Source organism: Crotalus tigris, unplaced genomic scaffold (assembly GCF_016545835.1).
Source record: "Crotalus tigris isolate CLP2741 ecotype Arizona unplaced genomic scaffold, ASM1654583v1 scf7180000017677.1119895, whole genome shotgun sequence".
Lineage (NCBI taxonomy): Eukaryota > Metazoa > Chordata > Lepidosauria > Squamata > Viperidae > Crotalus > Crotalus tigris.
Genome location: NW_024096560.1, coordinates 832,807 through 857,574, shown reverse-complemented (window position 1 = coordinate 857,574; position 24,768 = coordinate 832,807). Strand labels below are relative to the sequence as shown.

At 33.9% G+C, this 24,768-nt stretch overlaps 1 protein-coding gene across 1 annotated transcript in view; it reads right to left on the bottom strand.

Annotated features, from left to right (window-relative positions):
- Positions 1-24,471, bottom strand: part of LOC120305487 (potassium voltage-gated channel subfamily D member 3) — a gene marked incomplete at its 3' end in the record, with an annotated part of 244,772 nt that extends 220,301 nt beyond the window's left edge. Inside the window, exons 1-2 of the mRNA XM_039337399.1 lie at positions 23,828-24,471; positions 13,688-14,861 (exon numbers count right to left, since the gene is read on the bottom strand). Of these exons, the coding sequence (XP_039193333.1) occupies positions 13,688-14,793 (1,106 nt within the window). The remainder of the gene's footprint in view (positions 1-13,687; positions 14,862-23,827) is intronic.
- Between the last annotated feature and the right edge of the window lie 297 nt (positions 24,472-24,768).

Here is a 24,768-nt window from a genome sequence, read left to right as displayed (position 1 = left end):
CCGTAAGTTTGATTCAATTAATTCAAAATTTAGTCTTCCATAAACCTACAACATAAAATTTTCCTCACTTCCTTTTAATTAGCTACTTGTTTTTATTATTAGTAGTAGTTTTAACAATAATTAAGCATTAAAATATTACAGTTAAGATACTTTGAAACACACAGGAAATTAGAATGTGGTATTATAAATTAATTACACCGTATCACTATATAACTTACAAGATATAATCATATTATATGGTGAAAGATAGAAAGTACTAAACTATAAAAGGAAGGAAAAGGATGGGATCAAAACTCCTATAGAAGAAACAAAAAGAAATAAAGAAAAACAAACTTTTTATAAAACACAAATAGCAGCTTAACAACTAAACAAAACTAACATATATCCATATGCAAAAAAACAATCAAATGCTAAATTTAAGCACTAATTACTGCAAATTAATAACTCAAAGGTGTGCATATTCATCCAAATAGTCCTCAGTAAGACTTTAATAAGATTTATTTATTTCTGAGTAAATATTAAGATTGAGCAAAACATTAACAAAATAAATAGGAAAGTTTCACATTGTAAAACGTGCCTATATTCTCCTTAAAAAAAATAAAAATGGGTGGCTTCAACTGAGGGTTTGTTTGTTTTTTAGAGTACCTCGATCTGTCCAAACTAAAGTTGAAAGCAAATGAACATGGTGGACAGCATCCTAAGAGGTGGCAACAAATGGTGGCAAGCAACATCTTCTGTTGGCTTCTGTTGGCTTTTGTGATGGGTCATGCCTGCCATGGTTTCTATTTAATAAAAACATCCTTGGTATGGCTTCAGCTTTTCAAATATATTAATCAACTATTCTTTGTCTATTTCTGATATATTCATTTGAGGAGATAGAGTGAAAACTCTACATTTGTTCCTTCAGATGCAGGACAAACTTTACTCTAGCCATTGATGCTGAACTGAAGAGATTCTCTACTGCATTTAATTATCTTCCTATGTATAAACAGAATTGAGGAAATGACATTGCCCTTCTTATCCCTGTCTCTTCTCCTTAACATAGCACATATAAGCTTTAATATATATATATATTGAAAAGCTGAATCCTGATAACTTTATTTCCAGTGCAGTATGAGCATGACTTGTACTAAGCAAGAAATGGCTCCCCATAGAAACACATCTCACTTGTAATATCTAAAAATGTATTATTTTGGGAAAGATGGTGTCCTTTTTCTAAAAGCAGGCAATTAGAGTTGTACAGATGTTGGCTCAAGATATGGTTTCTTTCTATTGTGCCATCAATTACTTTTGGATTGAGCTCACTATATTAAATTCAGGCTGTTTTTCGGGTTGCAAATATTAAACTAGTAGGCTGAGATGGGAAAAGTGATGCTATCTCATGTATCTTTCTATCAACCAGATTAAAATAGGAAAGTTACACTGACATTTTTGGTTTCTTCCTGATGAAGTTGAAATACACTTATTTGAGTTATAGCACATAAAATAAGACTGCATAGATAAATAACTCATTTTAAAAGACGATATTAAGAAAAGCAATAGCCTACAAAAGATCTGTATTCTGTTCTCTCCCCTCTTTGTTGATATCAAGAAAAGCAAATGTTGAAATCAACTGTATTGACTCCTGTACAAACACCATTAAATGAAGGAAAGAACATTTGTGTACTTCCCATTGTTTTCTATGTCATACTGTATGTGAACAATAGGATTCTATCTTTTTCAATTGCAAGAAAAGAAATCATATTTCAATTTGCAATTATAAGGAAAAGTAACACATTTGAAGGTTGAACAGGAATATGTTTGAAGTTCTACCTCCTGATTTTTGCATATTTAAAAAATATATTTTGATTTGACTAGGGATGTGGCTCAGTTGCATAAAATCTAAAGCCATAGTGCCTTAAGTCATAAACTTTGAATGGGCACAAGGTCTGAGAGAACAATCATCACATGCTGGTTGTTAAAAGAACAGGAGTGGAAAATATATGACTAATAAATAATTATGCTAACTATGCTTTAAGTATATACTGTTTAGTATAATTAATTACATTTTCATCCTTAAACCATCCATAACTCTCTGGATAAGATTTCTGGAGTGCAGATATGGTTCTTGCCCTGGAAAAAGTTCTTCCATGATTTAGTCTCCCACTAGTCATGCCATTCAAAACAATCTGATCTTAAATGTCCCTAAGAAAAGAACTTGAAGCCATTCTGTTCCCTTGATGTTGCTCTCCAGAAGTTACATTCAATGGCCATTACCTCTGAACATGGACTCTTCTATAGTCATTAAGTAGGATATGAAATAAGAAACATAGACTTACATTACCCATTTTTTTTCTCAATATTGGACAAATCAATGTTTGATGAATCAAATTTGAATCTGTTCAACTAAAGAGCATTATATCTCAGAGAATTTTAAGAGGTGTAAAACTATGTATATGTACTTAATGGACTGTATACGCCATTGACTTTGCATTGAAAAGTATGCTACTTTGAATCAATTTTTCAACATCGTATCTTTAAACCCTACTGCATATCTCACAACACTCAACTACCATAAAAGATAAAACAAAATAACTTGCAGCATCTCAAACTAGCAGATGATTCTGAAATCCTGTCTTTTGGCTCACTTAGGAGTAGTTCTTTCTCCTTCCAAAAAGAATAATAAATTCTGCCTTTTAAACTCTACTTTTGAGAGCAAACAATATTTTGAGAAACTTTTCAAGAAAAGAAATATTCTTAAGTCAAAAACTATATTCAGTAATTTGCTAACCTAGACATACTGAAAAACCAATCTGAATAAGACTCACAATTCATGTTAATATGCAGTTTTGTTTTGTTGTTCTTAAAAGAGGAAATGTGTTTTTATGCTAATACTAATAATAGCCTATTTGTGTTTATGACTTCCTGATTTATTGTTACACAACTAATGTATACTATGTAATATTAGATACATTATCTCATTTTGGCATCTTTCACTAATTTTATTATGCCAAAATTCTGAAAATACTGTTCTTCATGTTTACTTTTATTCTAAACAGAAATATTTCCTCACAGACTACTACATGACATCTTTTGCTAATTAAATCTTTGTTTAAACACAGCAGAAGTAAACAGCGAATTTCTAAGATATCTGAATTCTGTTTTTTAACAAATTGTATCATGGATAATATAACAGAACAGAATCACCTCATTTATAATTTTTATAATCAGTTTGGAAGAAAATATATAAAACAATTTTAGCAATGATACACAGATACACTTAGATATAGACCTCATTCTACTCACTACAAAGAATTTTTTTGCAAGTTGATTCTCACAAATGTTAGTGGCCTTATTTATTTAAAAAAAAAAAAGAACCATGATGTAAAGCAGTAGTTCTCAATCTTTTCTTGACCATGGACCCTCTTTAAATATTTTTTGCAACTATGGATCATGGCCATGGGCCACCAAGACTTAACTCAGGTTTAAAGCAGTAGATTGCATCAAGCTTTTGTAGACCACCTGTGATGACATTGTGGCCCCTTCAGGGTTCTGTGGACCACGGGTTGAGAACCACAGGGATATAGGAATGACCATAGCAGGTAGCTACATCTACTTGAGTTTGACTATTTTATTTTGTCTCTGGTGCCTTCAAGTCATTATTGATTCCTGGCATCTGCTTACACAGTCAGTGCAGTTTTCTTGGTAAGATTTTGGAAGTGGCTCATCATTGCCTTCTTCCTGGGGCTGAGAGAGAGAATGATTGGCCTAAGCCGTAATCCAACTAGCTTCATAAGGAAGGACTAAAATTCATGATCTTCTGGTTTCTAGATTGATGTCTTAATCACTATACCAAACTTTGGTTGACCTCCTTGAAAAAAAAGCACTGGTTAGTGCTTGGTTAGATGACCATCACCAAATACTAGGGTAAAAGCTATATTACATCCTAGACAAAGGCAATGGTAAATTATTTCCCTAATGCTACCAATAGACAAAAATCTTTACTACCTTTTTCCTACCTGTAAATACAAATAAAACCAAATATTAATTCTTCAATATAGGTACACCAGAAGGCATCGTGGCAGTGTAGTAACACTTCTTTCTTTAAGTTGGATACTTGTAGGTAGTTCCTTCTGCTAAGGTTTCTAGGACATACTAGAGTTCATTCAAACTGCAAAGCCACCACTGATTATGTTTGTAATAACATTTTGGTTTAATGTGACATATATATGTTTGACTTTGCCTGGCAAACAAAAAATAACTTCCTCAGATTTGTTTTATATAAGTAATACAGCCAGTAGCACCTCTTACATTTAGAAGAAGGGGAGCCAATGCTTAATATAGTAAAGCACACAATTTATAGAAAGATAAATAACTAAGGGCGTTGTGCAAATAAAACAGCCAAAAATGCCTATGATATCAAAAATGACATAGGAGAAAAGATTTTAGCAATTCTAATTTTTTGCATCAGGACATGGCAGGTTTCCATTGTTCCTATTCCCATTTTAAAACTGGTTACCATCCAGAAATCATCCTTTACCCAAAGATTCATTCCCATATTCCACTGTGGACTCCCTGGATAATTTTGAGCAAATCCTTCTGAAAAAAATAATTCTATAAATATAATGAGTATATATTAAAATCCTCTAATTTTAGGCAGAGGAAACATACTCACAAACAAAATATTTAATTATGTTTCCCAGAAAGATGGTGGAAGCTGCCAGCCTCCAGAATAGAATGTCTCTGATAGAAGCAGGCAGCTGACTTGAAATTAATTCTGAAGAACTGTTTCAGTAATTCAGACTGATTAAGGATGCACCCAAGAATAACACTTTCATTACAAAACCTCCTGAGTAAAATTTAAATGATGCTAAATTAAAAACAGCTTTTGTTAAGTCAGAAACTTATGAACACAACAAAACTAAGAAAGATGTAGGAATGGTATAATTTTATTTGCTTTTTTCCCCCTATTCTATTCCTATTCATGCCTCAGTTCTGTATGAAGTGATTGATTCCAGGGCTGCTGCCTTTCCTTGGACTCTTTGGGAAAATGCCATGAAGCATGTGGCATTTTATAATCCTTCCATTGATTTGCAAACTATATATACAATATACATGTGTATAATATGTTCTATGTTGGAAATCTACAACCATTTGGAACCATTCAGTATTTTGGAAACCACATGGACTCTAATTGGCTGCCATGATGTTTTCAAAGCAAAAAGCATTAAAGTACTAGGCAGTGCATCCCACCTTCCCTAGTTTCTTACTTTGTCTCTGGGATATCTCTTGGAAGGTTTTAGTCCATCCCTAGAGTAAAAAATAAATGAAGAATTTATTTTTAGACCTTATAATAAAGACTTTCTCCCTTATTATAATAGAGGAAAAAAAGTCTATATTCCACTTGTCAGAAGAGAAGGACCTTGACAGAGTTTTGGATTTCTCAGAAGCTTTAATGTTAGAATTCTGAAAGTAAAGGTAGAATTGCCTTATGAGTTGACTTATTTGCTTCACTGAACTGATGGACCGGGATCTGGGTTCTGGTGATGGATTCATTTTATTACAGACTGTAGCTCGATTCTTTTCTTTGAGTGATCTGCTTTAAATCCATTAATTGTCACTCTGATTATAGACACATAAACTTAATGTTTCTCAAATATTTCCAATAATGTACTACATATAAAGTGTGAATGCATATGATATTGCGAATATACATTTATGAAATCTGGGATGTTTGTTTGATTTATGTTGGTGTAGTATAGATTGTTCAAAATTTGTTAAGTCATTTAACATGGAAAATAATGGTTAATAATTTAAAATATATACATATCAAAAAATTAAGGCCCAAACAGAGAGATGACTCTTTAGAATCACTAGAAACTGAGTCAGAAGAAACTTCATATACCATTTACTTCCAAAGTACCATATTCCCTAGTTCCAGAAAGTTCTTCAGATGCAACTGTCCTATAAGTCTTATTAGCCTTAGCCACCATAACAATTGGAAGATCAAATATCTCAAAACTTGGCAACTTTTAGATGGATAGTTTTGGCTGAAGAATTCTGAAGTTGGAAGATATCTCAAAATTGCCAAGAGTGAGAAATACTGGTCTAACCTATATTCAGATCCTTTCTCAGGCAGGAATTGATAAGACTTGATAAATCACATCACTAATTGCCAGCTCTTTTTCTCATTTGTCAAATGAGAGTAAGAGCAGTCCATTTCAATGGCATGTCAAGCCCTTTATAAATAAAAAATGTTGCATTTAGGATTCATTAATAATGCATTTAGAAGAAAATTTGCTGTTCAAAACCAATTGTGGCTTTATCTTTTGTTTTTTAAAGACAGATTTGCAGCATCTTTCATTCTTATACTTATTGAGTTGGTGGTAGTTGACATTAAACTCAGACTTATTTTCAAGTAAACAAGCTTATGATTGTATTGAACACAAGTCATGGACATTGCCCCACATTATTATTCCTTTAGTTGAAGAACCTAAGGGAATTCCAGTAAGCAAATAAACTAAATTTCTTAGTATTTGTGTTTTGAAAAAAAAGGTCAAGGGTTAGGAATTAAAGCATGTGCAAATATCCAATTACTGTTTTGGCTTGCTTATGTTTTAGCAAACCTTTTTTTTTCTGTCCCAGTGAACTTAATTTAAGAAAAGTTAACCTACATATTCCCAGTTATTTATAAATCAATCTGCTTTACTAACAAGAACAAGGGCAACAATTCAATTACTCAGATTGAATTCTTTGATGCATAAAATAAACCAACACTCTCTTATTTGTATTTTAAGACACACATAACTCTGGCTGGTCCAAAATCATTTCAAAAATGCTAATTGGGCAGTAAAGTGCAACTGAGCCAATAATTTTGAACTGTTTATAAAAGTCAAAGAATTATTCAGATGCAAAGTGCTATATCACTAACTGGGCAAGGTACAAACCAATTCTGCAATTCACTAGAGAATAGGCTGGATGTTTTGGCAATGTACCACAGATAGAGAATTGTAAATATAATCTAATTACAAAAAGACTCCTGCCAAAATGGCATCAGAAGCTCATTGTATAAGTTTGCCTAGGCAGAAAGAGACTGCCGAATATCTTGGAAAGCAGCATTTAGATTATTCTCTAGGAACAGTGAAGCCTGTAGGAGGAAAAAAAAACTTTATTACAAAGTTTACAGTAAACGTAATTTTATAAATTATAACCATTATAAATAATTAAATAATTAACAGTAAACTGTAAACAGCAGAAAAATGTGTTCTTTTCGAATTATAATATGTGCAATTATTCACTGACTTAAATAAAATAACATCTTATACTGAAGGAAAGATTAGAAATAGAATAGAACAGAACAGAACACTTTATTGGCTAAGTGTGATTGGATACAAAAGGAATTTAGCTCCAGTGCATAAGCTCTCAGTGTACATTCAAAACAACAAAGGAATAATCCATAATAACAAGGATAATAATCATAATAATGATACCAATAGAGAAGGCAGTGGAACAGATGAGAAGGATAAAGTAATATAGCCATACTACATGGGTAATGTATTTAGACATAAGACAGAACTGTAGAAATTCAGCAGCAGAAGAGTGAGAGGAGAAGGGTGCTATTTATGAAATTTCAATTAACCTTTCAACAAATTAATGTGGTCATCAACCAGGGTTGTCAGGAAAGTAGGCAACAAGCTCTAGCAAAGTCTAGGTCCTTCTGGTCTACAACTCTTGTTTGTTTGTTTTCATATTTTTGATGGCATTCCAGTACAAGTGTATAATACTTACAGTAAATTCTCCCCTGAGTTTGGGATCAGGGTCTGAGGATGGAGATCAATCATCTTTTCATAATTACTTAACAGTAACTTAACAGCAACCATGATTCCCAAGAATTAGTTAGGGCTGAACTAAGAAGCAGAAGAAGAAAAAATACAAACGCAAAATGCAAAGCTCATTTTGAAATTAAATACAAGATATATTTCACCCTTTGCCCATTTTGAAGGCAGCCCCAGCTAAATATGGAGATTGACAGATTTATGATCTCAATCTTCTCCCAGGATAGAAAGGACTGCCCAAGTTTTGAGCTGCTTTAGTCTCTACTCTCTAACTGGTAAGTGAAAGTCTCCTCTTGTCTTTCTGGATTTAAGGTACTATTCTATGGTATATTTCACTTGAAATTATGACAAGAGGAAATAGGTTTTTCTTCTCTTTCTCAGCCTAGAGGCAAACTGAAGAAGCTTCAGAGCAACTAAGTACAAAAATTACAAAGAAAAGTAATTGCAACACAAAGTTATCACTTGAAAGTTCTTTTCTGTGATTTATATACATTTAGAATGAGTGAGTTCGTGTAGATAAAATATTTTGAAATAGAAATTGAAGTGTTAGATAGTCACCCAGAGTCACTTTGAATAGTAAAATGAGTGGTATAAAAATAATAAATAGATTGATTGATCAATCAATCAGAATAATTTAAATGAAATAAGAATTACTCGTCTTAAAAGTTTTGAAAAACATCATGGTCCTATAAAAGGAAGAGAGATCTTTAAGATGAAATGGTCCATTGATAGGCTCTTTACTTTAAAAATATTTTTATCTTATCTTATTTAACATCATCCAACTCCAGAATGAGTCTAGGTTGCTCATAATTCAATGATCAGAATAAAAATAAATAAATAAGAACAAAATAATATGCAACAACAACAACAAGGCTAGACCAAGGACATCCGGTAAGTGGCTCCAGCTGCCATAGCTCAAGAGAGGTATAAAGCCTTCTGGAATATCATCAGGGTGTAAGTCACCCAGGTCTCATGGGGAAACTCATTACAGACACCATGACCACTAGGAAGGTGCACTTCCTAGTCCTAGTAGATAACACTGTTTGATCAAAGGAATCTGGACCACACCAACTCTGGCAACTTGCATCAGTGAGTAGACATCATGGGAGATCATAAAGATATACTGTGCAAATAATGTATGATTTTATGCATGCAATATAATGATAACTAGGATCAATTTGTAGCAGGTTTTATGAATATTTTTATGCATGAAACTTTACTGCAAACTGAATCATAATTTAGAATTGAAGTTGTTTAACATGCATGTTTTCAATTTTTTTCCACATAAGGAATGTGTGGAAATGTGTCCTATTGTCCAGTTTTTAAGAACTATAGTACACATTCATACTCTGTATTTATTGTGGCAAACAGGATCTAGAGAATGAAATGGGAATAAAGTCATGATTCTTTCCCCAACTCTAATTCCATAAATTAGTTAGGAACAAAAGAGAAAGCAGAGACATTTTCTGAGAAATCTAATTCTTAAAAAAAATACCTTTGTTATATTATGTGTATCTTAGCCTGCTATTTAATTTACAATACTCTTTTATTCAGATATTCCAATAGTTGTAGGTTAGGGGTTGGAGATTTTTTTGTTTGCTTCTTTGTTTTGTTTTACTGGTAAAGTAAAAGCCTGAGAGTACACAATTTGAAATAAACTTTGGATTGTAATCATTCTACTGTTAGTTGTAGCTGGTTTATGAAAATGCTCCATTCAGATGCTAGTGAGATTCAAATATCTCAAACCTGAAAGATGATGAAAATTATGAATAAAGTCCAATTCTAACTAAAGGAGAGGATATTACATGGATTTCAACAAAGTGATTTCAATTTTTGAAGATGGTGGTATAGATCAGTGACGGCGAACCTTTTAGAGACCAAGTGCCCAAAATGGCCCTGGGCCTACCCCACCCCTGCTCCATCCCCCAGCCCAGCCCAGCCCCTGCCCCATCCACCTGCAGGGCCACCCACCATTTCCATGGCCAACCACCACAGATCACCCCAGTGACCCTGCAGCGCCATGTTGCCACACCTTCCGCCCATACTCCACAGCGTCATCTGCACACGATGGGACACGAGGGTGGAGTTTTGTCCCCGCTGCCCAGCTGCCATGTCCTTGGCTGTGCTGCTCCACGTGGGCCATGCCCAGGGATGACTCTCTTCTGGGGGGCTGCTGGTGAGAAGAGGGCCACAGGGGGAGGCAGGGCTGGGGTGATGGCACACGTGCCCACAGAGAGGGCTCTGAGTGCCTCCCCTTTGGCATGCGTGCCATAGGTTCGCCACCACTGGTATACATTTTAAGCTCTGAAAGTCCAAATGCACAGATGTTACTTCAGAGGCAAAGACAAAAGTTTCCATTTTATCTTTGAAGGAAATCCAAAATAGAAAATGACATATAGTTCCTTCTGAAGTTCAGAAATGTCATAGCAACCATCATGGTATAGAGTTGCCCTTTACAAATCTTATAGGACAACATGGTACTTTCTCAAAAATCAACAGGAACACATAGCTTTAACAGCTTCTAGGGGAAAGGGCAAGTAATGACATATTAACAGAAAAGTATAATGGAAAGTAAAAAAAGTAAAGAAGTTTGCTCTCTATGTATTATTATCTGGTGTTTTGACCTTATCATAAAAAAAGACCTTTATAGTACAAAAAGGTCTTTAAGAAATGTAAGAAATGCAGACTGTACAACTGATGCTTCAGCAAAGTCTTCCATTTAAAAATAATTCCAGACAAATAATACAAATAGGTACATGCATTAATCTCTGTTGGAAGACAGTAGTTTGCAAAAAAAGCTTAAAATGATCAGTCTTAAATGTTAAATATCCTATTTTAGTATCTGCCATTTTTTAGCCTGCTCAGTGAGCTTAGCACTACTGCTATAATTTATATGATTAACCTTGTCAAGGAACACTTTAGAGCGCTCAAGAAGACTCACTCTGGACTATCATTATGTGCAAAAAGGAAAGGTGCTTTATGTCTGGGAGTATTTCAGTTAGCCATACACAGAATTAATGGTACCGTGGAATCATTCTCTATATATTTGGACAGGTTAGAAATATTTCATTTCTTGTCCTCCTTCCCCTTAAAAAAGGGAAACAATAGAAATCTCAGTAGAAGATAATGTATGTAGCTCAGGACTGAAATGTGGAGTCCTTGGTGCTCTTTGAGCTTGGTTGTTGTTTCATTAAAAACATCTGCAAGCAAATTTTATTTAAAAAATCTAAGAAGGAAACCAAAAGAGCAGAACACATGCTTTATAGCAGTCAATACCCAGATAAACAAGGATTAATATCAGACAACAAACAGAAAACAATGGTGTAACTAAGGAGACAATGATACCCCATCAACAATGACAGGGCAAGCTACTCTATATAATCAGGGAGTGAACGAGGCACTCACTAGCCTTAATGATGTTAGCTAGGTAAAGAAATGTCTGGAAACAAGCAAGCACAGAGAGCGCTAAGGTCTCCAATAATAGAAAGATTTTCTTTCCAAATATATATGTAAGCAACCTTAAATTTTATTTTAAGTAATATGCATAGTGGCTATGTAGCCTGGCTTCATTTTCAGATTCATTTTTACATTCTATGAAGCTTAAATGAGATATACAGAGTTCTAAAATGTAGTTTCATATAAAACATATTGTGCTATATAATGTTTATCACAGGTGGCCCACCTGCTTTCCTTACCTTTGAATTTGTAAGAATTTTCAATTGCCATGTGTAAAATGTGTATATTTGCGTCATATTATTAACATTTACAATCATTTTACATCATCCTTTAAAATATCGTATTTCTTTCTATTGAAAGTAATATTTGAAATTATATGCAATTTTGAGTTTTACATCTTTTTTTGTTAACCTCTTACAAATATTTGAAACTAATAATTTTTAACATATTCTTACAAAAGAAGCCAAAATGCAAAGAAAATAAATTCTAGGTTATATTTTAATTTCAATGTGCCCAAAGTATTTACTTTTGTTATAGCAAGCTTTTGAAACTCATTTTTTAAACAAAACTAGATAAGATGGTTATTTATTTGAGTGAAGTTCAGTTTTTACATTTCTGTATTTTTCAAATATTTTCATTCCACTAAATCATAATTGGTTGTCCTTTTAGAAGATAAATCATATTTAATCATTTCAGCTTATAAAGTTCAAGTCTCTTTGCGAATACCTTTAATACAGGAAGAATGATATGCAGTGTTTGATGATCAAACACTGGAAAAGCAATTGTTGAAGTATGGTTAAAAATCAAAAGCCATACAATCTTACAAATAGAGAAAAAAAATGATGAATTTTTTAAATATTTTTTTTTGCCTGATATACGAGTCCTGATATAGTATGCAGAAGTTACAGAAGAGTGAATTTCTTTAAATAAGTGGGGGAAAAGAAGCTAAAGTTGATTAATTATCCTATATGAAATATTTTTTTCCACTTAAAAAAGTCTATAACTAGTATCAACATCGTTCTTAAAGTTAAAGTTATCAAGGCTGAAAATGCAACTGATCTCTATGATGTACAAAGATAGTGGAAATATCCCATGGGTTATGTGCCCTTCCTTTGTAACACAGATTACAAATATTTACACCACTCCAAAACATTTGGGTATATGGGGATGTGATTCCATCATCAAAATTGGTGAATTTAACATTTTGTAATTCCTGTACTATGGATATCATATTGCCATTACCCTAAGTCTTTTTTCTTGGCACACACTCATTTACCCATACACACTGATTTCCAGTTCAGCCTGTTCAATCTCCTGAATTCTTGTATTATCTGTTTGGATTTAATCAGAAGCCAAGGAACAATTAAAGTCAAAAGAACCAAATGTGTTAAACTTTCTTATAAATTCAGTTTATAAATATTATCTATTCTTCCTCCAAGATATTGTTAAAATGTGAAAAATGCTAACCATGAATTGCTAACAACAATAATACTGAAATAAATATCCATGACACCACTAACAGTTTAGGGTAGGGTAAAGGTTTACTATTTGTCTTTTCATATTCCTCCCTATCCAAGTTTTTGTATTTAACTCAGTTCCTGTGCTGAGCAGAAAACAAATTGAGTGAAGAAATTCTAAAAGCATGAAAATGCCACTTGTTTGAAATAGGGAAGAATCGGAAAATATATATAGTGTCAGCACTCTCTGAAGCTGGCATTTCTGAGAGCGTTCAAGATCTTTAAAATGAAATATTTGATGTCAAAGAATGCAAATATATATTTTTATTTTCTTTCTAAACATTTGGTTTGTGCCTTTGTTCTTTTCCAGTTGAATTAGACCACATTCTTTTGATTCTAGTTTTAATTAATCAACATTTCACCTTTTGTCAGAAGCAATGTAAAAAGGATTTCAATAATCCCATACTAGAAAAGTATTATTTAAACCAAAAGAAACTGTTTGTATAGGCCACTCATATTCAAAATGAGAACAGGAAAAAACTCCAAAGATTCCAAATTAATTAACTAACAACTGATTTTCCAAAACATTTTGGCTTATCCTCTCATGCTATAACTATGTCCTTTTCTAACTACAAATATGAATTGGTGATTTGTTGTAGCTAATGTACATGATATATATAAATAATAATAATAATTTTTATTTTGCGGTCACAGACCAAAATACAAGTGCAACAAAAGAAAACACAAGAAAAATATAATCACAAACAATTAACACCAGAAGCCTTGTCTAAGGGGAATTACAACGTTCTCCAATGTACATGATATAACAATCAAAAGAAGAAAATATTTTTGATCTATGATCTGGGAGGGGTAGAAAAGATCAGTTACTACAGAAAATTCTGAAACTCCACCAATCAGCACCCTTTTTCTTTGTTCAAAAAAGAAAAATATAGTACTTACCCAAGAGTTGTCATGGTGACAATAGTATACCAAAATGATGCTGGAATGCTAGTGAACTTGCTGGCAGAAGATCCTTTCTCTGCATAAAACATCACAGTAGCAAAGATAATAATTGCCATTGTGAGTGAAAAGAGAAGAAAACCAAGCTCAGACGCACAGCTCTTCAGTGTGTACCCCAAGATTCGTAAGCCTTGGGAGTGACGGGAGAACTTGAAAATCCTGAATACTCTGAAAACCCTCAGAGTCACAAAAGCTCCACTGACATCCTCATTGCCAGTCATCACCAAACCTATGTAGTAGGGCATGATGGCCACCACATCAATGATACTCATCACACTCCTGATGAACCGGTACCGACTGGGAGCTGCAAAGAGTCGCATCAGGTACTCGACCGTAAAAATCATTACACAAGCTGTGTCCAAACAGAAAAAAGCCATTTCATATCTCTCCCCACATGGCTGTTCTTTGTTGCCAGGCACTGAGCCACATGGTACGGTCTCCACCACATTGGTGATCACAGAAACAGCAATAAAGAAGCCTGTGACATAGTAAAAGACTAAGGCTAAGGTGCTAGTATGAGGGTTCTCAAAGGCTCGCCACATGGTCTGCCGGAAGCTCAGGGCTGGCATAGAGTCTTGCTTATTCTCAGAATCCGCATCATCCATCAATCGCTCAGCATTTTCCCGCTTTCTGTCTTTGTACTCTTCATAACAGCAGTCCCCGATGATATCAGGCAGGATCCCATAAAAAGCAAGCTCCTCATCATAAGCTGAAATACACTCATACCTTGGGTAATGTAGTCTACCAGTTCTATAAAAGTTTAAGATACACCTAAAGACATCGGGATCCCGGTCAAAAAAGTATTCCTTGGTATCTTCATTAAAGAAGAACTCTTTTTCTGTGCTGCCAAGTAGCGTATCAGGGTATCTCTCCAATGTAGTCCTCCATGTCTGGAAACGCCGGCCACTCACATTAAGAATGATTAGCTCATCTTGGCGCTTATTTTTTTCTGATGGGGCTAGTGGCATGGGACAGTTGGCCACTGGCATCCAACCTATGGCAGCTGCCCTCGCAAAAGGAAGCCATGCTGCTACACCTGCTGCCATGATGAATCTGATCTCAGGATGGAGGAAAGCAGTTCTTCAAAAAGTCCTTGGCTTCAGTTCAAATCCATCTAAAAATACAATTAAAAAGACAGTGCGAGATAAGTGCCATTTTTTGCCATCTGTGTAATGGTTAAGTAATTCTCTCTAGCAACACTTAGTCATGGTGAAGGTGTGGGAGGTAAGAATGAAATAGTGCTCCCAGAGTCTTTAAAATACAAGAGACAATGTTTTAGTGATAACTAATGCACCACAGGACTTCTTAGCAACATCTTCAAAAGAACTCCTGGAATCTAAATGAAGATTCAGAAAAATCAACTGCCAGAAGCTTGATGTTCTGGTTAAATACTCCAACTCTAAGGTACAAAAGCATCAAGCATACTAAAATCATGACTTCGATTAATTTGTCTCATGTGCTCATGCTCATCCACCCATAGGGAGTACAAAGAAAGAAAAGGAGAGAGGGTTTCACACTGTAAGAAATACAATAGGTAGCTGGATCATGTAGTTTCTCCTTGCTTTTCCTTTTCAACTTTAAACCTTGGTAGTCAAATGAATTATTGTTTATAAGTACTCAATGATAATCAGCATAAGAAAGTCATTAATACAGGTACAATTTTTGAATAGTAAATCATTCTTCATTAAACACAATTTAAAGTGGCACCAATATGTTCATTTAAATTTGCTTCCTTATAAATAAGCTTAAAATAGCTTTTCTCAAGAGTAAATGCTGGGCCCTAATTGAAAAAAAAAACCACTGATATTAAGTTACACAATGTTTGTGAAAGAACCATTATTAGAATGCACACATATGTATATCTAGAAATAAGTTGGAGAAATCATTTTGTATGTTTTGGTTTGGTTTGGTTCAAATCCACCATAAAGTGTTAAGCATAAATGTAGTGAGAGCAATTATAACAGCTTAGCAATTATCCAGCACATTGTTAAACAACTAGGTGAACAGATTTGCACAGATTTTTGATTAGGCAATTGACTTGTGTGGGCCATCAAATGGTTTTGAACAATATTTGAACAATATTTGTAGCAGAGTGTTAAACCATTATAATAGACCAGAGTATCAGACTAATTTCCCAAGAGTTTAGGAATCTCCTGCATTTCTGTAAATAGACTCTCTGAAAAGGGCACCTGTACTCATAAAGTCTTCCTTGTAGGTTTTATTTCAAAATACAGGATTGGATTTAGTTTTCAGGATATACAAATGCAGATAGCTACACAAATGTCAGGATATGTCCAAAACCCCAACTCTGGAGAACCAATGGGTAAAGAATATTTTAAAATATTCCTGTTATTGAGAGGCCCACTAAAAAAATGCATAGTTTATACCCAATATATGTTACTCAATATCCAACTATAGAATCTTAAGCCTGCTAAAATCTAAAGTGAAGTTGTCATACTCTTTTTGTAGTTTATCTTTCATTTTCTTTGCATTTACACTCAAATATGCATAGTCTATTGATTTATTTTATATACTTGTATATCAGATTTTCACTTTATAGTCTGTAAAATGATTTGTAATCAATAATATAATCTAATTATTTAAAGACATGAAAACTGAGCAATAGACATGCAAGTCTTGATAGAACCATTATACCAAAGGGGGGGGGAGGTACAGAACTCAGCACTTTGGTTGCTCTTGAGTTGGATGTTCTTAGAAATATAAATTATAAACAAATAAATAATACAAACTTTATAATATGGACAGTTTTGTGCAAGGCAACAAAATTTACAGTTTTAGCAAAATGGCAGAACATCTAGCAAACAGCAAGTCACAAGAATGCTATTAAGATGTTGACTAACATCTGACCAATTCTATGGCCAGTTTTAATGGCATGATCGACAAATTGGATGGAAATATAAGGCTGAAGAGGTGAAGCCATATATTGAAGTGAAGGCTTGAATCTTAATGTTTGGCCAGCAGGTTTGCTCTTGTTCACCTGTTTGAATGAGATGTTCCCAGTTATGCCCAGAAAGGATATAAATATTAATCTCTGCAGTGCTCTCCATCCTTATCAACATCTGGTAACCTGTCCATCAATTATACAATTGAAATTTCAAAGCTCTCAACAGTTTTCAAAAGCTTCTTTCCACGTCTCCTATCTAGCATAATGATAGATGTTTTGTTACTTAATATATAACATTCAGTGTTCCATGCTCAGGTAATCTTGCTTGGATTATTATTATAAGGTATTACAAATGGGGCTATTTCTGAAAATACTGCAGCAGTTTCACTAAGTACATAATATACCTGTAAGATCAAGTGTGTAGAAATCACGCCTCCAGTTCAATTGCAGATCCAATTTGAAATGTTGGGTTTTTTACTTGTAAAGCCTTTCTGAACTTCAGATCTTAGTATCAAAAGAGCTTTCTCATCCTACATGTTCCCAACCAAACCTTGATGTTACCAGAAGAGTTGTTTTTTCATTTATGGTGTATTTTTATGAAAGAAAAGTCATCATTCGATTACAGAATATCCTCCCCAGAGAGCATACCTGGTAATACTGTAATGTCTTTATGACATGAGGCTTTTATTGTTACATTTTCATAGCACATTCCTGAGTGTTTTTCCAGTTCTAGGCATTTTTTATATCCCTATATCTGCTTTTCAAATTGTTGCAGTGTTTGTTCTAATATAAAATGGACTTGTGATTTTCCTGTAGTATTACAGTGGTTATATTCTAGGGATGCAAACATATTCAGTTTGTAGATTTGGCTAAAATTTAATGCAGAGCATCAAATCAGTTCTGATGTCATTGGATTGAATTAACAATTCAGTGGAGTTTGGGACACTTTTTTTAGACAAATCAAAAATAAGTATTGAATCTTCCTGTTAAATAGATGAAATTGTCTATCCAAACTGAATTGACTTCATTTCCCAATATATGTTACTCAATATCCAACTATAGAATCTTAAGACTGCTAAGACTAACAATTTAAATTAGATCATACCTAATTAGCATGTGTTTACTATATTCAATATTTTGTTTACTCCCCTAACATTTGAAAACATTTTGATTGATTGTTTTCATAACAATATGTAGTCTCTCTTTACCTATGCACTTTATGTGATTTGGTCCATTATTTGGTCCATCAGAACCTCATTTGTCCATTAGCTTATTTATCTGGTATGATTTTACTATCAGATATCTTACATGTATAGAGAGTTCTATAGCTATATTTTGACAGTGAAGGAACTGACGTCAACATATCTTTGAAATGTTAAATAAGAACTGAAAGTATAACCGTCACTAAATCATTGCAAAAACTGTCTTGAAAACAATGATCTTGCAATTAAACAATTCAATGATATATTTTTTTAGAAATAAAATCAGCTGAAATGCAGGATGGCAAACTAATGAAAAAAAGCTAAGCCAAGTCCATGATTTAATTATAATTGATTATTTATTTATTAGATTTGTGTGTCACCCATCTTGTCTATTTATTTGTTTGTTAAATTTACTTGCCACCTATCTCACTATAGGGCATCGCTATTCTATATGCCATACAAATGTATATATTTATTTTAATACAGGAAATATTTTGAAAATTGAAATATTGGAATAGACTTGAAATCACATTGTTAAAAAGAATTTGTGTCCTTCCATACACCAGTATGGAAGGCATCACATTTATTTTCAAATTAAGAAGAGAAATGAAAAAGACAATTCAAGGCCTACATTCATTATCAGAACTAAAAGCAAAAAAAAGGTGAAAGGTGAAAGATAATGTATTACTTCATTTAATACCTTAAAATTAAGGTATTAAAACAAAGGGTGATATCAATGTTTAAACCACTTATTAGAATTTTAGAATGAATCTCAATTTCGTGCCCATATTTAATTGCAAGACCCTTCATATACAAGCCTAATTTGGTATTTCTTTTAACAATTAAGATAATACAATGAAAGCTGGTATGTATTCAAATACAAAAAGAGGCCCAGTTTTTAACCATGAGCTGCCCAATTCTACTCTTCTTTCAAGAGCAATAGAAGTAAATAATACTTTTCACAATATGTAATAAATTCTTAATAACCACAGAATTTTCGGATTTGTTACTTAATACATATTGTTTGTCTAATTTATTAAAAATGTCCTTACTATAAGATGCAAAGTGAAATATAGCATATGGGCTTTTAGCTTATTGCCAGAACATAATCCTAAATAGATTTAGAAAAGAGAGCTGAACATAAGCAGAGTTTGGAAAATATGAGTACCAAAAATTATTATGGAGTTTTAGAAATATATCCTCACTAAACTAAATATATCAGCAAGATATAAAAAAGGGAAACAAATAACCCCTTTCATTCCTAAAAGAAGAAACTCCATTGATACAAACTTTATAGAAAACAGTCTGTACCAGCTGATGTGAACCACCACATCAAAAGTTTGATTCAATGTAATTCCTAAGATAATTTTGTCAGTTAACTGAAGTTCCAGTACATTGATCAGTTGTAGGATGGGTAAGGATAAAGAATAGCAGATAAGAATAAATCAAATATTCTTCAACATTTCCACTATGACATTACAGCCTACTCAGGCAGGGCTTATGCTTGAGAAACACTGGGTATCAAAGTCATGCAAGACAGTTTAACCAATTCCACATGATTTGTCTTCATAGGATATTAGGCATCAGTTGACAAGACAAAGTACCAGACACTGAAGTTTTATCTAGAGCATGTCTACTGTCAGTCCACACACTTCTGATGAAAGCACAGGAAAGATTATGTCATATGTATACCAGACGAGCATTATCTAAGCAATTCCTTTTGGGAAGCTTCCTACTGGAAGAGGCTCAAATAAGAAGAAATAATACAAAGGCCTCCCTGACATCATTTGATATAAAAACAACCACTGGGAAGTGCTGGCACAAAGCCACTTTGTGGTCTCATCCACAAAGGTGGTCAAGTTTATGAAGAAAGGCTGAAGCATAACATAAGTGCTAGCTCATAAGACCAAAGCCACTAGCACAGTAGCTGCAGTATCTATATATGTTGTCTGTTCAACAAGAACATTCTGTTCCCAAATTGGCCTGATCAATCATCACACCACATCTAATCTTAACATGATTATTTTAAAAATATCTACACTGTTGAGGCCTTCATCAATGATGATGGATGAACAAGAAGATTCTACATTTTTGCTGGCAGAGTATCCAGATCAACAAAGAATGTTGAATGTAGTAAACAACAACAACAAAGGATTGAATGAGCACAGTTAATACCAAACTGAGCATTTAAATGGCTGAAGTTTGAGATTCCCTAGTCAAGAAGAACTATTAAAAAATACAATGTTAGTGGCAGAATCTTTCACCAGAAGAATTATATTAATGGATTATTAAAACCAGTAAAAGAAGCTGAACATGATCAGTTGCACCATTAAATATATCACAAATTCATGTTATTAATAAAGGCAAATTCTTAGAAAATGTTTCAACTGTCTTTTAAGGAACCCTCCATATTGAGAATTCAGAATCCAGGGAATACATAAAACTACTTTGGCACACAGAACTAAGTGATTTTAAAAGAATCCTAGGCTACCTGAATAGATAGAACCTCTTGGAAGGGAATGGAATAATGCTGGATTTATCTGATAATTATAATTATATTTATATTTTATAGTTTATATAATGATATTTGAAAATGAGTTTTCCCAAAATTTCTGAAAGGCACCACAATGCATTTCTCTAAATGTTTGCAGTGTGTGCATCTCTACTCCACATTGCTGTCACGACACCAAATGTGTCCCTTAAATCAACATTAAGCCATAACTGAATTTGCATAAGTTATATTTTAAAAAACAATAAGTATTTATGTTAAAATGGATTTCAGACATGGTCTTATGATTATTCTGGAGTAAATTCCACTTATATAAGTAGCTTTTACTCAGATTCTAAGTAAGTACATGAAAACTGCAGTGTCAAAATTCAGTGCTATTAAATCTTATTGAACTCAGTAAGTTTTCATTTCTTGAGTATACTTATTAAATTGCAGTGTTAATTATCAATTGCAGATTTGCAAGAATATTTAAAGAAATGTACTAATTATTGACATGCTCCAAAGAACAAGCTATGTTTATTAATATGTTAATATTAATAAAAATAACATAAAACATGGAGCAGTTCACTGTTTTCAGAGCAATTTTAAAATATGTTTAAGAATATGAATATGATTCTGTAAACTATTGGATTCTGAATTAGTTTAAGTGCTTTCTAAGAGACCAATGTGTAGTAGGCCATATGCTACATTCTACTATAACAGTAAGACACGATACATGAAAAATGGAAAGTATGCACAAGGTATTCTAAGGTAAAAGGAAAAACTTTCATCATAGAATGTCATCTGCAAGGACAAATACACACATAAAGATATACTATATTGTAATAATTTAGTCTTGGAAAATAAATGAATTGGCTCTAGTCCCACTAATAAAATAATTTATTCCCAAATAAATGTGCAATGTACAGATTTTATATACTCACAGTACTTTGCTTTGCCAATGGTTGGCAAAGTTTCATAAGGTTGTTTACCTCACTGCACAATTTAACATAATTTGGATGTCAATATATTTGAGCTAAATGTCACTCTAGGATATCAATAGTAAACAAATAAGCAAATGGTATGTAACGAGTTTAGATACATGTTTTGATACAATACATTATTATAAAAATCCTTCCTCCATAGAACAAATGCAAATATATATAATGCTAACAATGATGGAAATATTATGAGCCAGCTAAAATAAGATTACTGTGCATTCTACAATCAGGTTTTTTTTTTTTCTCCAGCCAGCAAATGCAACAGGAAAGGTACTATTACAGTTTGGATTAGACTCATATTAACATCACTTGAGTATTTAAAAGCAACAACAACAAATAGGCATTGTACATTGTGTACATGCAACAAAGCTAGATGTAGATGACTTGTCAGAAGGATTTTTTTTAAATCTAGCAGTCTATTGATATTTTTGAGAAGAGGAATTTATCTATATGACTTAAACAAAATGTTAGCTAACTGTCACAACAAACTTTTTTTTCTTTCAGTAACTAGTGTCATGCATCATAATAAAGCCACAAGAGTAAGCAAAAAATCTTTATTTATTTCAAGCTAACTTTCTTCAAATTACTTTGTATTTTTGCAACTCCATCTATTCTTAAATAGACATGAGTCATCTTTAAGCTAGGGCTGTTAATAATTTGATTTCTACATTGAAAATATAAATCCACCTTTGGTTAGATCCATGGCACAAGAACTTTATGAAACATTCAGTCATAAGATAAAGGAAATAAATGATGGATTCTCATTAATTTCTGTCAGTAATTTCTGGGTGTCCCTGAAAAGCATAATTAAGTTTTTTCCCCTTTTTATAATAAATACAACTTACTTCTAAACCAACAAGGATGATCTAAAAAAAGAAAGACTGCTAAGCTGCAAACTCGGAGTTCCATGAAATAATAAGACAAATACACACATCAGAACCCAACTTTTTTGTCTAGATATTTTTTTAAAAAAAGCTCACACTTAGGTTCAACTATCATTTCATTTAAAATGCAAACTGTGCTTTGATGAGTCTTTTGCAGTTTCTCACAATTAGATTTTCTCTTTCTCCTCCCAGCTAATAATATATCTGCTTACAAGAGTTTCCTTTTATCTTTCTCTAACTGATGCACGCAGCATAAACACAGTTTAGAGCAACACAATAAAGATATGCCAACTTTCATCCTTCCAAACTAAGCACTACGCACAGATTATAATGAGCCCGATATATTATTTTTATTTATTTATTTATTTATTTATACTTCATATTTCATAACAGCCCATCTCCCTTAAGACATTATATTGAAGGGAAATAATATTGTTGTTCTCATATTATTTGGTGGTGGGGGTGTGGCATGATACATGTACAACAAATGACAGAAAAAATAGAGTTGGGGATAGATTTGAAAGTTCTTTTTTATATCTAGATTCTCCACATGCACGTTAAAGAAATCAGAAAATAACAGTACAGGAAAAATAGAGAAGGAGACTACTACTGAATTGCTTAATTTAGTCTTGCTTGACCTGCTGGGTTAATAGAGACAGGCAGTCATTGGGGATATACATTTGAATTAATCTAGAAATTCTAGCCAAGCATTTTAACTTCCCCTTCTCTTGCAGAGAATGAGCCTTAGAATATCTCTTTTCAAGGCAGCTTGAAAAACAAGGATTCTGGAAAGAGATTGTGTGCTTTAATTCCAATAAATAAACAAACAAACAAATACTAAACAAATAAATAAAGTCTTTACTATATAAACACCAGCCTAGACATAGATGGGAGAGGATGGAATAAGGACAGGAGAATCTAAGTTACCTGTTGGAGTCTTTCCACGTACTGTAACTAACCAGAATGCTTTTTTTTTTTTTTTTACTGCAAGCATCTCTTCTACCCAGTGTGGTTGATTCTTCCCTTCAGCCCCTACATATACTTTCCTCCCCAAAGCAACATCTCCTTTTTAACTCCATTTTTTTCAGCTCCTTTTGGTCTTTGCAAAATTTCATCTAAGACATCTAGAATTTTGAGTATCCTTGCCCTATCAGTTAAAGAAACTCCAAGAAAGTAATGTACGGATTACAGCAGGACTGGATGACTTTGAGAAACTAAGACACATATTATATGCGATATAGGCACGTTCAGCTGCTTCCCCCCCCCCTCCGTGTGCGCCATCTCTTTCAGAGATTCAGCCTTCACTTAAGCAGTGTGTGTGCATGTGTACGTTAAGGAGTGAGGCAGAGGGAGCTGATCTGGTATTAGTAAGGAAAATTAGAAAAACAAAAAAGAAATGGAAGAAAAAAAGGAAGACATTGAAGGAAAAGAATCTTGTTCCTAAGCCCCCCTAATTTTGCTACAGTTTCTAAAAGCATCCACAGTCCGACAAGCAAGACTTAGAAGACATAGAAAGTGAGGGGAGATAAATCCCTCCACTTCCCCCCACCCCCGGTCAACCACATGCACACCATTTCTCCTTGTGCCTCAATTCCCTTACCTTCTGGGTAACGAGCTTTCTTGTCATATGATTCCATGTTCTTCACGAGTACCGGTTCAGCATATGGGCTGAAGAATTGCCATCCAGATGCTGAAGGCGCTTACTCTAGCTGCCCAAGCAGGAGAAGGCAGTCCCAGGAAGGAGGAGGCGCTTGCCAGGGGGCTCTTATCCCATTAGCTCAGCAAGCGCCGAGAGGGTACAGGAGCTGGGCGTGCTCTTGCGAATGCGCCTGGTTGCCCCCTCCCACCCTCGTGTTTCTCTGTCGTTTTGAGTTAATCTGCGCTCGATTCCTACGGTATTTAGTAGATAGGTGGCGCCGCCCTACCAAGCTTTCCTAGCATTTGGCCCGCCAGCTCTAACGCTGCCCGTTCTCCAGAGTTCGTCTCAAGACCTTTTCAGCACCTCGAGGTGTTGGACAGTTCCATTCGCCGAACCTTCTTTGCTGCCGGACGACTCTGCTTCACCGCACCCCCAGTACGTACTCCAAGATGTCTGATGCTGTTTTTCAAAGGACGTTCGGAGGAAAGAAGGTGAAATCGAGAATGAAGTAGTAGTTAGCCAAGAAGCAGACGGAAATTTCCGAAGAGTAATAGCAACGAGGAGATCTCAAAGGTCTTGCTTTGGGACCAATATAGGAGATTAAGGTCCGCGAATAAAATGATTCCCGAATTTCCAGAAACAACATTCTTCTCTCCATCTACATTGCCAGAAACAAAAAGACAGGTTTGACTTTTAAGCTAATAAACTGAGGCAGTGTTCTTCTAGTAAAAATGGTATGAGTTTTAATAGAAAAGATTGCAGGATGTTATTTGCTGCTTTAAGATAAAAGCAGTTTGCAGCCCCTTCAACCTGATTTTAGATTAAATGGTAGCAAGAATATATTAGATTCTGACTGCTACTTTGATAAGGTGATTGAGTAACATATGAAAGCAATATAGGCT